The 12,574-nt window shown below is 36.4% G+C and overlaps 2 protein-coding genes across 2 annotated transcripts; both read right to left on the bottom strand.

Annotated features, from left to right (window-relative positions):
- Nucleotides 1–1,186: 1,186 nt before the first annotated feature.
- On the bottom strand, nt 1,187–4,077 carry LOC149226035 (amino acid transporter AVT6A-like). Its single transcript, XM_089380086.1, has 6 exons — nt 4,008–4,077; nt 3,724–3,864; nt 2,517–2,669; nt 2,000–2,203; nt 1,419–1,884; nt 1,187–1,331 (listed from the first exon to the last, which is right to left on the bottom strand). The coding sequence occupies exons 1-6, from the start codon at nt 4,075–4,077 to the stop codon at nt 1,187–1,189; spliced, it is 1,179 nt and encodes a 392-aa protein (XP_089236212.1).
- A 642-nt stretch (nt 4,078–4,719) lies between these two features.
- Nucleotides 4,720–6,597, bottom strand: LOC149226034 (pentatricopeptide repeat-containing protein At1g73710-like). The gene has a single exon (XM_089380085.1). The coding sequence runs from the start codon at nt 6,595–6,597 to the stop codon at nt 4,720–4,722; it is 1,878 nt and encodes a 625-aa protein (XP_089236211.1).
- Nucleotides 6,598–12,574: the final 5,977 nt, after the last annotated feature.

Below are 12,574 nucleotides of genomic sequence, written 5' to 3'. Positions count from 1 at the left end.
AAGTTCAGATTTGCTTCCTTTGGAGTATACCTTCCCACCTAGATCTAGATTGGCACTCTCTCCTCAGTCTACCTATTTCAATTTTGAATTGATTTGGAACCCTTGTTTCAATAAAAAGACTTCATCGGATCTAATCCATGGATCTCGGCATTCCCACTAAAAGATTTCACTGAATTTCTTTCAGGTCGGTTGGTTTTGTATTAGTTCTATTTTTTAACATTCATTTGTCTCTTACCTCACAACTTTTTAGCTTTGTTATTCTCTTCCATTACTAGCTTGCTTGAACCCAACATCCACTTTTCTCTACGATTTAGCCTATCACTGGCCACATTACCCCTCTATCGATGCTCCTGCAGATCAAGATCTTATGCTCTTCACGGTATCTAAAAATACAGGTCATGCAGGAAGTCAGATTGGGTAAGTAATGTTGATTCTTTTACAATTATATGCAATTTGCTGTGCTACCTCTTCTTTCTCACTTTAACTTGAATGTTGGCAGACCTTGTACTCTGTTTCTCTGGGTCTGTATGTGTATGCTTGTTTTGTGTGCATGTGTGTACTCAATGGCTTGGAGTTTGACTGGTACTTATGCATGTCATGTAAGGTATGTATATTTCAAATGGATCTATCTGTCTGTTGAAGTAGAGTCATCAATGAATGGTGGAACTGAGTTGATGTCTCTACTTTAAATGGTTGAAATGAAAATACTTGGCAAAATGGACTAATTACTCTTACTCTGGCCATCTGTATCAATGCAACATTTGCAGGGCTAAAATGTGAAGGAAAGGAGGATGAAGATTGTGAGAAGTTATTGAAGAGCAATGGAATCATCACACACAGTGGGATGCATTTTGGTGTACCTCAAACTTATGTGAGGTTGAATATTATTGACAGAAACCAGACCTTCAATCTTCCGCTTGACAGGCTCTCAACTATTCATGGATGATTAGTTGAATCAATCAATCATTGATGCGAGATCAACTATATTCCTTTTCAATGTTTACAACTACAAATACAGTAGTATCTTTAACTAGAAGGCCGAGCGACCATGGCAGGATGATACAAGGCTTTACAAAAGTTTATCCACCAATTCTATAAGCAAATTCCCAAATCAGCGTTCTTTTCTCGGTTCTGTTCCAAATAATCTTTATATGTATGTGCACCACCTGCTCATAAAAAATCATTCTCAAGATCGTGGAGGGCCTTCCTCCTCTTTTTTGAACAAAGAATTAATGTCACTCACTATAGCAATTGAACTTGAAACCACTGCCAGAAAAATCTTGAACAATGCAATAAATATGTCCTTCCTGGTTGAGATTCCATGGGTGTCTCTGCAATTAAAAAATAATTGAGGTTAGAAGTTACATACAAGCAAGGTGAAAGACGAAACCAGAAATGAAAAACAACTTTTTTTCTACCTGAGAGCAACGGGAGCTGGGAAGATTAACCCAATACAAACTGCTGCTGTGGCCCCTATGAATTGAAATGCATCCCAGATACTTGGTATGAATGATGCCCGAAGGAAAACGATTCCAATTAACCCAGCAGTGATCAAAATGAACCTCTTATTATCCAAAACAAGATGCTTTTTCGCTGGAAAGACAAGCCCATCAAGATTAAGTCCCAGGGCAAAAAAAATGAGAGGAAAGACCAACATCAGATGTACAACATAAGTCACACGAACAATGTCATTCATGACAACACTGTAGGGAACTCCCAAGTTGGTGTCAAAATTGGCCAGGACATCATCCATGGTTTGGTCTCCAAATAGAAGAAAGCCAAAAAAGCTTGTACTTATGTATACAATTGACCACGATGCCAATGTTGTGCGAACAATGGGCTGCATTTCTGAAGGGTCCTCAAGTTCATTGCATATGGAATGAGCTGCATGGCGCAAAGACATCACAATTCATTATAACATAATTTTAAATGCAAATTCAACTAATGAACTCTAAGATACTACACTGCAGGACCAAAGATGGAGGAAAATAATCCATACCATTGTAATGACAGATGTAAGCAGTCACAATAACTGGCACCACAGTGAAAAGCTTCAAGAACGAAGTAAAATCCACAATATCTGGTAACAATCTTGGTTCTTTGACGGTGCCACTGAACAGCTTTACAATCACAATACCAGCCATAATCACAACAAATACAACAGCAAGTGCAACTGATAATGAAGAAGTGAATTTCAAAGAATCTGCAAATTCATGGAAATGAACACATCAATATAGGCATGAATATTTGAACATCACAACTCCTAAGGAATAACCCATGATCCACATCCTTGAATGTATATGCCATATGCCATTTCTAACAGGGCAACATGAAAAGTCAGACAAATCGTTAAGCAGATGCCATCAGTATGTGACATTCGCAAGATATGTTCAATCCCCTCATTTAATTACAACAGTTTCTAGACATTCAAATCCCTGAAAAGGCCCAAATGAAATATGATATATCTGAAAATCAGTGCTAAAAAATGCTTATCAGGATGAGCAAAGCAGACTTACCCACTCTCTTGAAAGACACCAACAGAACTAAAATAAGGACTATGGTGAGAACTAGGATCAGAACACTTCCATTCCACCAATGAAATCCAAACCATTCTTCAAGTATACCTACATGATGCATGCCATTTGATGATGTTCCAGATAGCACATCGCCTGCCCAAATCAATAAAACGACTACATCAGACATAGAGATTTCTAATTCAAAGCCATATATAGGAATCATGCCCAAAGTAATATAAAAGTGGCACCAGATAATTGACCATTCAAACAAAAATGAAAGGAATCTAAGAAAAAGGAGACACTAATAAAGCATGTCAAGTCATGTATGCTTCATAGAAAACTTCAACTTTGTTAAACAGAAACAAGTTGTTAGTGTTTCAGCTTGCTAAACTGCTCACAATGCAAAAATTGGGTTGAAGTTTCAATTCAAGCAGTACTTTTAAAATACTCTAGTTGTAACATACATGCTTAAATATTTCCACACGATAAACTATTTGTCCTTGGATATTACCCTCAAAACTGGGCTAATTAAGCCCGCGACCTAAAATGCATAACCTACAATGTTTAGATTGAATTACTTTTCAATTCATCTTATCTTGATTCCTTTCTAACAGAAGCCTGTAAAAAAAATATCAACGGACTGCTTCTAAATCAATGATTGCAAATAGTTAAACTCTTCACAAGGTACGAGGGTCTCCCTCGATCTCCAACATATTAAACACGATGCAATTATGATCTAGAATCAGATGAACAGAAACCCGCTCAAGTTCAAACACTGGATTCAGTGATTAAAAGCAAGGGACTATCACATATTTACCAAGATTCAACTTGGGAAATATCACAGAATAAAGGCAGTGATAAACTGGTAATTCACCTTATGTTGAATCCCTTTCCATAATCTTCCAACAAATTGGTCTCCTCAAACATAAAATACTGATTATGATTGATTGCTCTAACAACAAAGGGAGTGAGATTTTTTCAAAAGACATCAGAAGCAGGAAACAGATAACAGAGGAGAAATAAATAATTTGTTCCCAGTACATGATTTTGTAATCAAATAAAAAGACTTTTTCAACTCACAAGGACTGAAAGATGACTCGATTTCAGAACTTTATCCAGATCTTTAGCATTCAAAATGCAACCAAACAAAAAGTACCTTAGTTTTTGTACTTGATACCTTGAACATCACTAAAAAATTATCTCCTACTCTGCCAAGTTTTAGCCTTTAGGCGGGTATCCCAATTCTGTGGTAAGACTTTTGCCTGGAAAGGAAGTTGATCATTTCTCATCTTAGTCAATCCTCGGAACCATTTTGCTGCTTTGTTTGTGCCAAACAGGACATTACAGTCTGCACATTTATCACAAAACTAACATAATCAATAACATGAACACATCTGAAATAAAAAGGGGTTATATACTCTAACATGCAGCAATGTTGTTAAAACTGAAAAAATAAATAAATAAAAGTTGTCCAGAGATAGAGCAAGTTACCTGATGACCCTGATTGATCTTCTGAAACAACAATAATAGCATCCATAATGCGCTCCTCTGCTTTTGTCATACAAATTAAAAAATCAAAACCCTGAATACCCTTCCTGTTGTGAAGCAGAAACATCAAAACTTTCCACTTCAAAACCCCATAGCTTGCAGACTGCCTTCAAAGCCTTAATCTATACTGAACGAAGCCATTAGTGGGAAATGCTTTATGCTAAATAAGATGTAACTAATCTCTGACCAGAATATGAAGAGAAAAATTGACAGATTCAGTATCTGTCGAATACAAGTGCCTATCTATCTGGTGAAACAACAATAGTAGCATCCATAATGCCCATCTTTTCTCTTGTCATACAAAATAAAATATCAAAACCCTAATTACTCTTATTATTGTGAAGCGGAAATATCAAAACTTCCCACTTCAAAAACCCAAAGCTTGCTGTCTGTTTTCAAAGCCTTAATTTATATTGGAGGAGGGAATGACCAATGTCTTTTTATTTTCATTTTTGTTATACACTAAAAGAACTACTAGTACCCTTTTATCCATAATTTCTCTATACAAGGAGCATAGATTTAAATTTCCCAAAAAAATAACCTGTTACAATTTTACAAAATGTTAAAAGACACAACATCATGAATACAGGATATGCCAGCTTCCTTTTAAAAGCTTTGCACATGAAATGGAGCTCGAAATCCGATCTGCATAATCTTATGTAATGTGACCATGATCTTGCCACTGATGCATGAACTCCCTCTCCTGGGTAACAAATCTGGCTAGAGCAAACTTCCCAGCACTTTTATAGGCATCTATAACTGCCTTGAACGTGAATTTGTTTGGCTGAAAACCCTTCTGTTTCATTTTGTAAAACATTCTCCTAACACCGTCTACCAATCCTAGCTTCCCATAGCTAATTATCATACTTGCATAAGTAATTGTATCTGGTTCAAGACCTTTGGCGTGCATGATCATGAACATCTTGTAAGCTTCATTAATCCTCCTAGCACTACCAAGTGCATATATAACAGCATTGTAAGGAGAGACATCAAAATCCAACCTAGAAGCTCTCAGTTCATCACAAGCTTCCAAAGCTTCAGCATGCATCCCCACTGCAGAAAAGATTGTCATTCTCAAGGCCGGAATACCATGTGGAAGCCCACTTTTACGTGTAACATCGAGTTGCACTACTGCCTCTCTTGGAATGCCTCCTCTCTTCAGAAGAATGCCCAGTGTTTTGTATGTATTCTCATTGGGTGAAGCCTTTAGTTTTAACATTTGATGAAAAACTTCAGCAACCTCTCTCAATCTTCCTTCTGCAATGAACAGGCTAATGACACTATTAAAAGAAAGAACGTTAGTAAGAAATCCTGATTCTAACATTTCCTTTGCAATTTCAGTGGCTTCATTGAGCCTTCCATTCTTTTTGTATAAGGACAACATCATGGAAAAAGAAAATTCATTTGCCTGCTGCTTTCCCTTCAAGACTTTGAACACTTCTTGTGCTTCAGCCACCATATCAGTGCGAGCATAAAGGTCAAGCATACAGCCTGATAAAAAGGCATCTGGCTCAATACCCAATTCCTGTATGCGTTTGTACGTTTCTTTTCCTTCCTTCAAAAGACCACGTTTACTATAAACCTTAATCAAAGAATTATACACCACAGAGTTCCCTGCAAAACCAGCATTTTGCATTATTTGAAAGTAACGTACAACTTCTTCCACACATCCAGCTTCAGCAAATGAATTTATCAAGGCACCATAAACAAAAACATCTGGCTCCACACCTTCTTTAACCATCTTTTCAAACGTCTTCTCTGCCTCTACAGCGTGACCCAATCTTCCATAGGCGGCAATAACAACACAAAATGATGAACAGTTAGGCACAAACCCTGCTTCCTGCATTTTGGTAATAAAGTGTTTTGATTCATCTAGAAGTCCTGAACTTGCAAATTTCTGAATGACAGAAGCATATGTACATCTGTCAGGCAAAACCCCTTGAACTTCCATTCTTTCAAACAACTTCAGAACCTTGTCATGGACTTTTGCAATCCCATAGGCCTTAATCATGACATTAAATTCTAATACAGTTTGACCCTCGCCTCTTTCTTGACTGCGCTTAAACACCTTTTCAGCTTCTAACCAATAACCATGTTCCCCATATGCATCAATATTGGCAGCATAGCATTCACAGCTCATTCCTCCAGCAAGATGGAACCTTTCAAACCATGCCCATGCTTTCTCAAGCATCCCCAGATCTATATACATCCTAATAACAGCTGATTCGGAGTACTCATCCACATGAATGCCCAATCCATCCATCTCCCTGACAACAGCTTCTACTTCACTGACCATGTGTTTAATACAAAATGCATATAAAATAGTTCGACAACCCATAGTATCAGGAAGGAGTCCTGCTTCCTTCATCTTTGTGAAGTAACAAAATGCTTTATCAATATTGTCATTTTGAGCATGTAATGTTATAAGAGTGTTATACGTCCTTGTGTCAGGCAAGCAATGAAGATCTTCCATTTTCACCATAAGGGCATCTGCTTCGTCAAGATATCCATAAGATCCAAAGATGTGAATCATGGTATTGAATGTTACAACATTTGGGCCTATTCCTTCTTTTAACATCTCATAAAATAACTTGGAAGCTTCTTTTAGGTGGCCTGCCTTCCCATAAGTATCAATTAATGTATTATACATGTAAGAACTGCGTGGCCTCTAAACTTGATCATTCTCTCTGCAAGGATCCATGCACTTATCATCTAATAACCCTTTAATGAGCACTCCTTCAGGAAAATTATTTGGAGAGCAGTCCCTTTTACCTAGTGGGTCCTCAAAATGATTTTTTACTTCACACCGACGACTAATATAGAAGAAATCCTTCGGTTGCTGTCGATCAGGCTCTGATTTAGATGAACAAACATTTGTAGTATTTCCTAGAAAGATTTTCCCAGAAGACCAGTCCCTGAAGAACTGTTCAGCTTTCTCAAATTCCCTTGTCTTCAGTCCTGCCCTCGAACCATTTCCCAACCCTGCCCACCACATCGGAACAGCACTTAAACCCCTGCAAAGCCCTTCCCTCCACCCCAAACTGTGTCGTGTCACTCTTCGAATCATCTGTGGTTCCTAATCCATCCTTATGTCGAACACCATCTGTTTGGGTTTCTGAAAGATTACTAAATTCCTCATATAACAAATCCTCGTTTTCGTCTAATTGGCCTGACACTAAGCACTCATTACTTCTATTCTCCATGACTTCTTCGTTTGAGGGTTTGCCACCATGATTCTGAAATGGATATGTGTCATTTTCGATGGAAGAGGAACGTAATCTCATGGGTTTGTACTCAGAACGAAATGTTGACGCCCCTTTACAACTGTCACAAGAAATAAAAAATGATCTGGGAGTTACAGCACCTCGAGAAACATGTACAGATTGAAAATGTTGCTTGTATTTCTGTTTCGACATCCCTTCCATGCATTCAATGCCTCTGCAGACATGCGCATCAAAAAACTCTGCCACGCCAACAGGCTTCAAGAGGCGGTGGACACCTTCAAGCATCTGCCTTCAGCTGAATCTAAATACATCCCCTCTCTCATGACCTGCAACCTTTTGTTAAGTACCCTAGTCCGACAAAGTCGACATGAATCAGCGCTGTCCGTTTACAGACTTATGGGCGAAAAAGAGATTGTTCCAGATCTGATAACTTTGAACATTATCATCAATTCTCACTGTCAAACAGGTAGACTGGATCATGCATTCAAAGTGTTTGAAGGAATAGAAACACATGGCTATATTCCAGATGTTATAACCTTCAGTACCCTCATCAAAGGGCTTTGCAGGAAGGGCAAGATGGAGGACGCTGTCAAACTTTTCAAAGAAATGGTGGGCAAACAACAGGTTCCCGATCTTTTTACATATAGTAGCCTAATAGACGGGCTCTGCAAGATCGGGAAAACCTACGAGGCGTTCGGGTTGTTAGCTGTGATGCTGCAGAAGGGTTATGAGCCGGACACAATCACATTTACTGCCCTCATGGATCGACTGTGTAAAGAAGGTAAGCTCCGAGAGGCCAAGAAACTGTTGTATCAGATGCTAAACGAAGGGCATAACCCTGATGTTATTGCATTTACTGCTCTGATGGACGGTCTTTGCAAAGAAGGGAAGTTGGACGAGGGTATGGAGCTCTTCTATAAAATGTCCAACAGAAACATATGCCCTGATGTGCATAACGAAAGTGTTCAGGTAGGGAATGACAGGGTTAGTGGGACGCATGTAGCACTAGAGCCCGGTTCAGCTGCTTGGATGAAACTATTCGATCCGATGCCAAATGAAACGCCCAAACCGTTTGGGCAACCCTTTTGAATCAACGATCAATGGCTGAAATTGTTGCAATCATCTAACATATAATCGTGTGGCTTACAAGATGACAAGTAGGCAGAGAGGGGAGTTGATTTAGGGAAACGCCTTACGGTGTAATAAATGGTTGCGGGGTTAAACAATAGGCTAACCCATTAAGTTTACAACAATTTGCAACAGTTGTCTTAACTCTTTTGAGTCTCCAATCAAAATGCACTAAAAACTCTGGGCATCTTGTCTCTTATTCCGAGACCTCTCATTGTTTCTTCCTTTTCCCTAATTGTTTCAATTAAAAAAGCTCATGATTGTAAATTCACGCGATAAGGAATGGTTACCATGTGCTTTAATAACCTCCACCCTTAGTTTCCAGCAGTTGTTACAGATAGTTCGAATTGCAATTGACTGAGTTAAAGCTAGCTTGACATCCACAACAGTCTTGAAAATTTCCAGATAGTGGGGATACATGCGATAGTCGCGACTAGGGAGTAATGGCAAGTAAATGGAAGAGGTAATGTCAAGTAAATGGAAGGAGTAATATCCAGTGTAAGAATTGATGATGTGAGCATCCACATCACAAGACAAGAGGAGTATGAGTGCCACATCGGACTGGCAATACTACTAACCTCTAAAAATTTGAAACATGGGTGGATTATATGGGTGGGCTTCATGTGGACACGAAAATTATCGGCATACTCCATGACTAAGAGTTAAAACAAGCCATTAATAAACATCTACGATGTCGTTAGAGAGAGATAGTGCCTTACAAGCTGACATTTAAAGAAAATATCCTGTGGAGATTATGGGATGGACGAGTCACATAAACATCGCAAGAAATAAAACTTTGGCACTGTGTGATAGCATACATGGAATGATCTTTCATGCTTGTAGGTTTTTTTTTTCGTGCATTATCACCTTACAAAAAGATTTACACACTACATTATGAAGAGGTCACACTGCGTTATGAAGAGGTGACATGTTGTATAATCTAAAAATACCATGAACTATATTCCAAATTTCTCCTTGTATTCATCTACCAAATATTAACCCAAATGAATAATATTTCATGCTACCTGTAGATACATCTATGCCTCAATCTTTTGTTCTTCAAATGAGCAATGCCACGGTTAATGTCAAACAAAATTTTTAACTTGCAATGTAAAATATTAGATGGTCAAAAATTCAAAACAAGCAATGCTTGAAGATCTTGCCACATATACAATGTTTTGGGTCTGATGTTTCATGCAACGATAACCTAAAGCAAATACTTACTTTCTTATATTTTTAATAGAGTGTAACTTCCTTTATGATGCGTCGTTACAAACTCGTGGACCATAAAAAAATAGGTGAGATATAAAAAATGTATCTTGCAACCATTCGAACCCTCCAATCATGGAATTAGTAACTGTGTTTTGACCATGTGATTGATAATCAAAGAAACATAATATTGGTATAAATTATATTGTAGGTTCTTATGAATACATCATATATATGGGCCTCACGTGGCCCTCAAACCTTCATATTCGAGACTGAGGGAGTTGGATTCATACAAAAACTTTAGTGATTATTCCCTGATGTGTTATGAGAAATTTTAACACATGTTAAATCTAATGATTATTCCTTAATGTGTAAACCTTCGTAATATATGAATATGTGCTCAAATTCCCTTCTCATTAGTATTATTATCTTTCATGGTCATAAGAGAAAATTTCTCCTTGATTACGAACATAATCAAAACCCAAGAATCTAACATTGTGTGGCATTTTCTTATATCATTGTCTTAAGGTAGGGTCCTATTTATTAGTTTTTTTGCTTTCTTTTATGAAATTTGTATTAAATTTATTTATTAGGAAGAGAGGGAAGATGTCCCAATGATTTGTAAAATTTTGATATTGACATATGTCAACACTTTCTCTCCTACCATAGACTCAGTCATGTTGCTTATTGGCATTGCACACTACTAGCAATGAGACTTTGTATGTCTCTCATCAAAGCTTTAATTAGAAAACAAATTAATGAAAGAAACAGACTTTAGACTTTGTATGCCTCTCACCAAAGCTTTGATTAAAAAAAAAATTAATGAAAGACATGTGATACAATGCTCACACTGAGAGGCTCCTCACTCTCTCATGTTGATGAGACAAACATTGAATTACAACTATAGAAATATATTATGTTTCAACAACTTGAAGAGATTCAAAAAATAAGATCTAAAATCTAATTAAGAGAATTAATCTTAACGAGACTTTAACAAAGCATAACAAAGTCTAAATAATAATGTTCAAATTGTCCATTATTTTCTCTCTTAATAGTGGCATTAAAGATGACTTTAAAAACAAGATTCCACTCACCCTCACTTTTCTTAAATATATACTTTATCTAATTCTAAAATATTATTGTGATGTATTATTTCTGTGTCACTTTCTTCTTTTACCCTTTTTCTCTAATTTTGTTGAATATATACTTTATCTAATTCTAAAATATTATTATAATGTATTATTTCTTTATCACTTTCTTGTTTTACCCATTTTCTCTATTTTCCAAATGCTCAATATACTTACACAACAAATTTCCACTAAATTAGAAATATGAATACCCTTTCTATACTATGACTATTACTCAATTAATCAGATTTTTTCCCATACTTATCTAACTTCAAAATACTGTTTTTTTCATCTCCACTATCTCACATCCCTTCCTTTAAAAATCCATCTATATAATGCCCCTATAAAAAGCATCCCTCCTTTTAAAAATCCATCTATATCGTGCCACCATAAGAAAGATCTAACAAGATTATAGTAAGATTCTTGTGCTATTGGAATTTCCAATTTCCCCAAAGTAATGTTGCACATCAGTCCAACTCTCTTACCAACAACTATGAACCCAACGAAAAATATAGTTACCAACTCGCTTACCAACCAGTATTAGACAACCATGAACACAATGAAAAAGATAGTTACCAACTCTCTTACCAACCAGTATGAGAAGTGCGAAAAAGATACTTGCCATGAAACAATCATAGCATCAATATCACCATAAATCATTTCCACTTACAATCAATTTGATCAGAAACTCTGTTTTTATTATTGAAAGGTTGTATTTATTGATCGTTTGTCTATTTGGAATATTTATTTTTTATTATTAAATTAGCATAGATTTATTATATTTGGAATATTTATTTTTTATTATTAAACTAGCATAAATCTATTTTAAATATAGATTTAATATCAGGTGAGGGGATTTAATTTCAACATTTACAATTTGTTTTAATGAAATGACATTATTTAAACGTTTTATATAGTTATTTATTTTATTTATTTGTTTTTATATTTAAAAAATAATAATAATAATTTGGTCAGAATGAGTAAAATTTCAATTTTGATCACAGATGGGCATTCTTACACCTCGCACTTGGTCTTTTTCATATTTTGAATTTTCTTATATAATTAAATCAAAAATTTGTTTTGTTTTAAATATTTTTTTAGTGTTTTAATTTCTGTTTAAAATGTTTATTTTTTTAATTTATTTTTTTGAAATTTTTTGATATTAAAAATAAGAAATTATATATATATATATATATATATATATATATATATATATATATATATATATATATATCTGAATATGACTACTCCTATATTGATACAAAATATTTTTACAAAGAGGCAACACCCTCAAGAGGTCTAGCCCTGGAAGGCGGCTTACTCACATTACAATTCTGAAAATTGACTCAAGAAAACTAGCAGAAGACCGACTAGAGCCCGGACCATGACTGGTACATGGAGAGAGGAACCACATTGTCCAAAAAAGTAGACTAACCGAAGTACTGAAACTGCTTGGCTAAGCTGATACATATGACCCGAACTCAAAACTTAGTCAAAAAACAACTAAACCTTTAGCCTTGAACAGACACGAAAACTGCAACAGAGAAACACAACCTGATTATACATCTTGAGCAGTGGAAGCTACTTCTTCCACAATCCGACATCCAAAACTTGAGGAATCATCATCGTCTGAGGGATGGCCCTCTTCTCTTGGCGAACCACCTTCAATTGGAACACTCTGACGTGCGAGAGTTGGCTTATCCTGAGAGGCAGAACCACCTGGGACTTTGTTCTGCTAGCTATGATAGTGAGAGGTACCTAGCAACTCTTCCAACCTCAGCTCCGTAGACTACGCATTTGGAGTTGCCGACACCAAGCCAAC

This window comes from Pinus tabuliformis, chromosome J (genome assembly GCF_031772625.1).
Source record: "Pinus tabuliformis cultivar Carrire ecotype Pingquan chromosome J, CPIR1, whole genome shotgun sequence".
Classification (NCBI taxonomy): domain Eukaryota; kingdom Viridiplantae; phylum Streptophyta; class Pinopsida; order Pinales; family Pinaceae; genus Pinus; species Pinus tabuliformis.
The sequence above is the reverse complement of the archived record's forward strand: the minus strand, read 5'-3'. Positions and strand labels throughout refer to the sequence as shown.

Excerpts from the sequence above, each read along its gene's own strand:
- LOC149226034 (XM_089380085.1), bottom strand. The coding sequence starts at position 6,597 with ATGATTCACATCTTTGGATCTTATGGATATCTTGACGAAGCAGATGCC.
- LOC149226035 (XM_089380086.1), bottom strand. The coding sequence starts at position 4,077 with ATGACAAAAGCAGAGGAGCGCATTATGGATGCTATTATTGTTGTTTCA. Across the intron at positions 2,204-2,516 it reads GGTGTCTTTCAAGAGAGTGG|ATTCTTTGAAATTCACTTCT; the intron begins GTAAGTCTGCTT and ends ATGAATTTGCAG. Across the intron at positions 1,885-1,999 it reads TTACATCTGTCATTACAATG|CTCATTCCATATGCAATGAA; the intron begins GTATGGATTATT and ends TGCGCCATGCAG.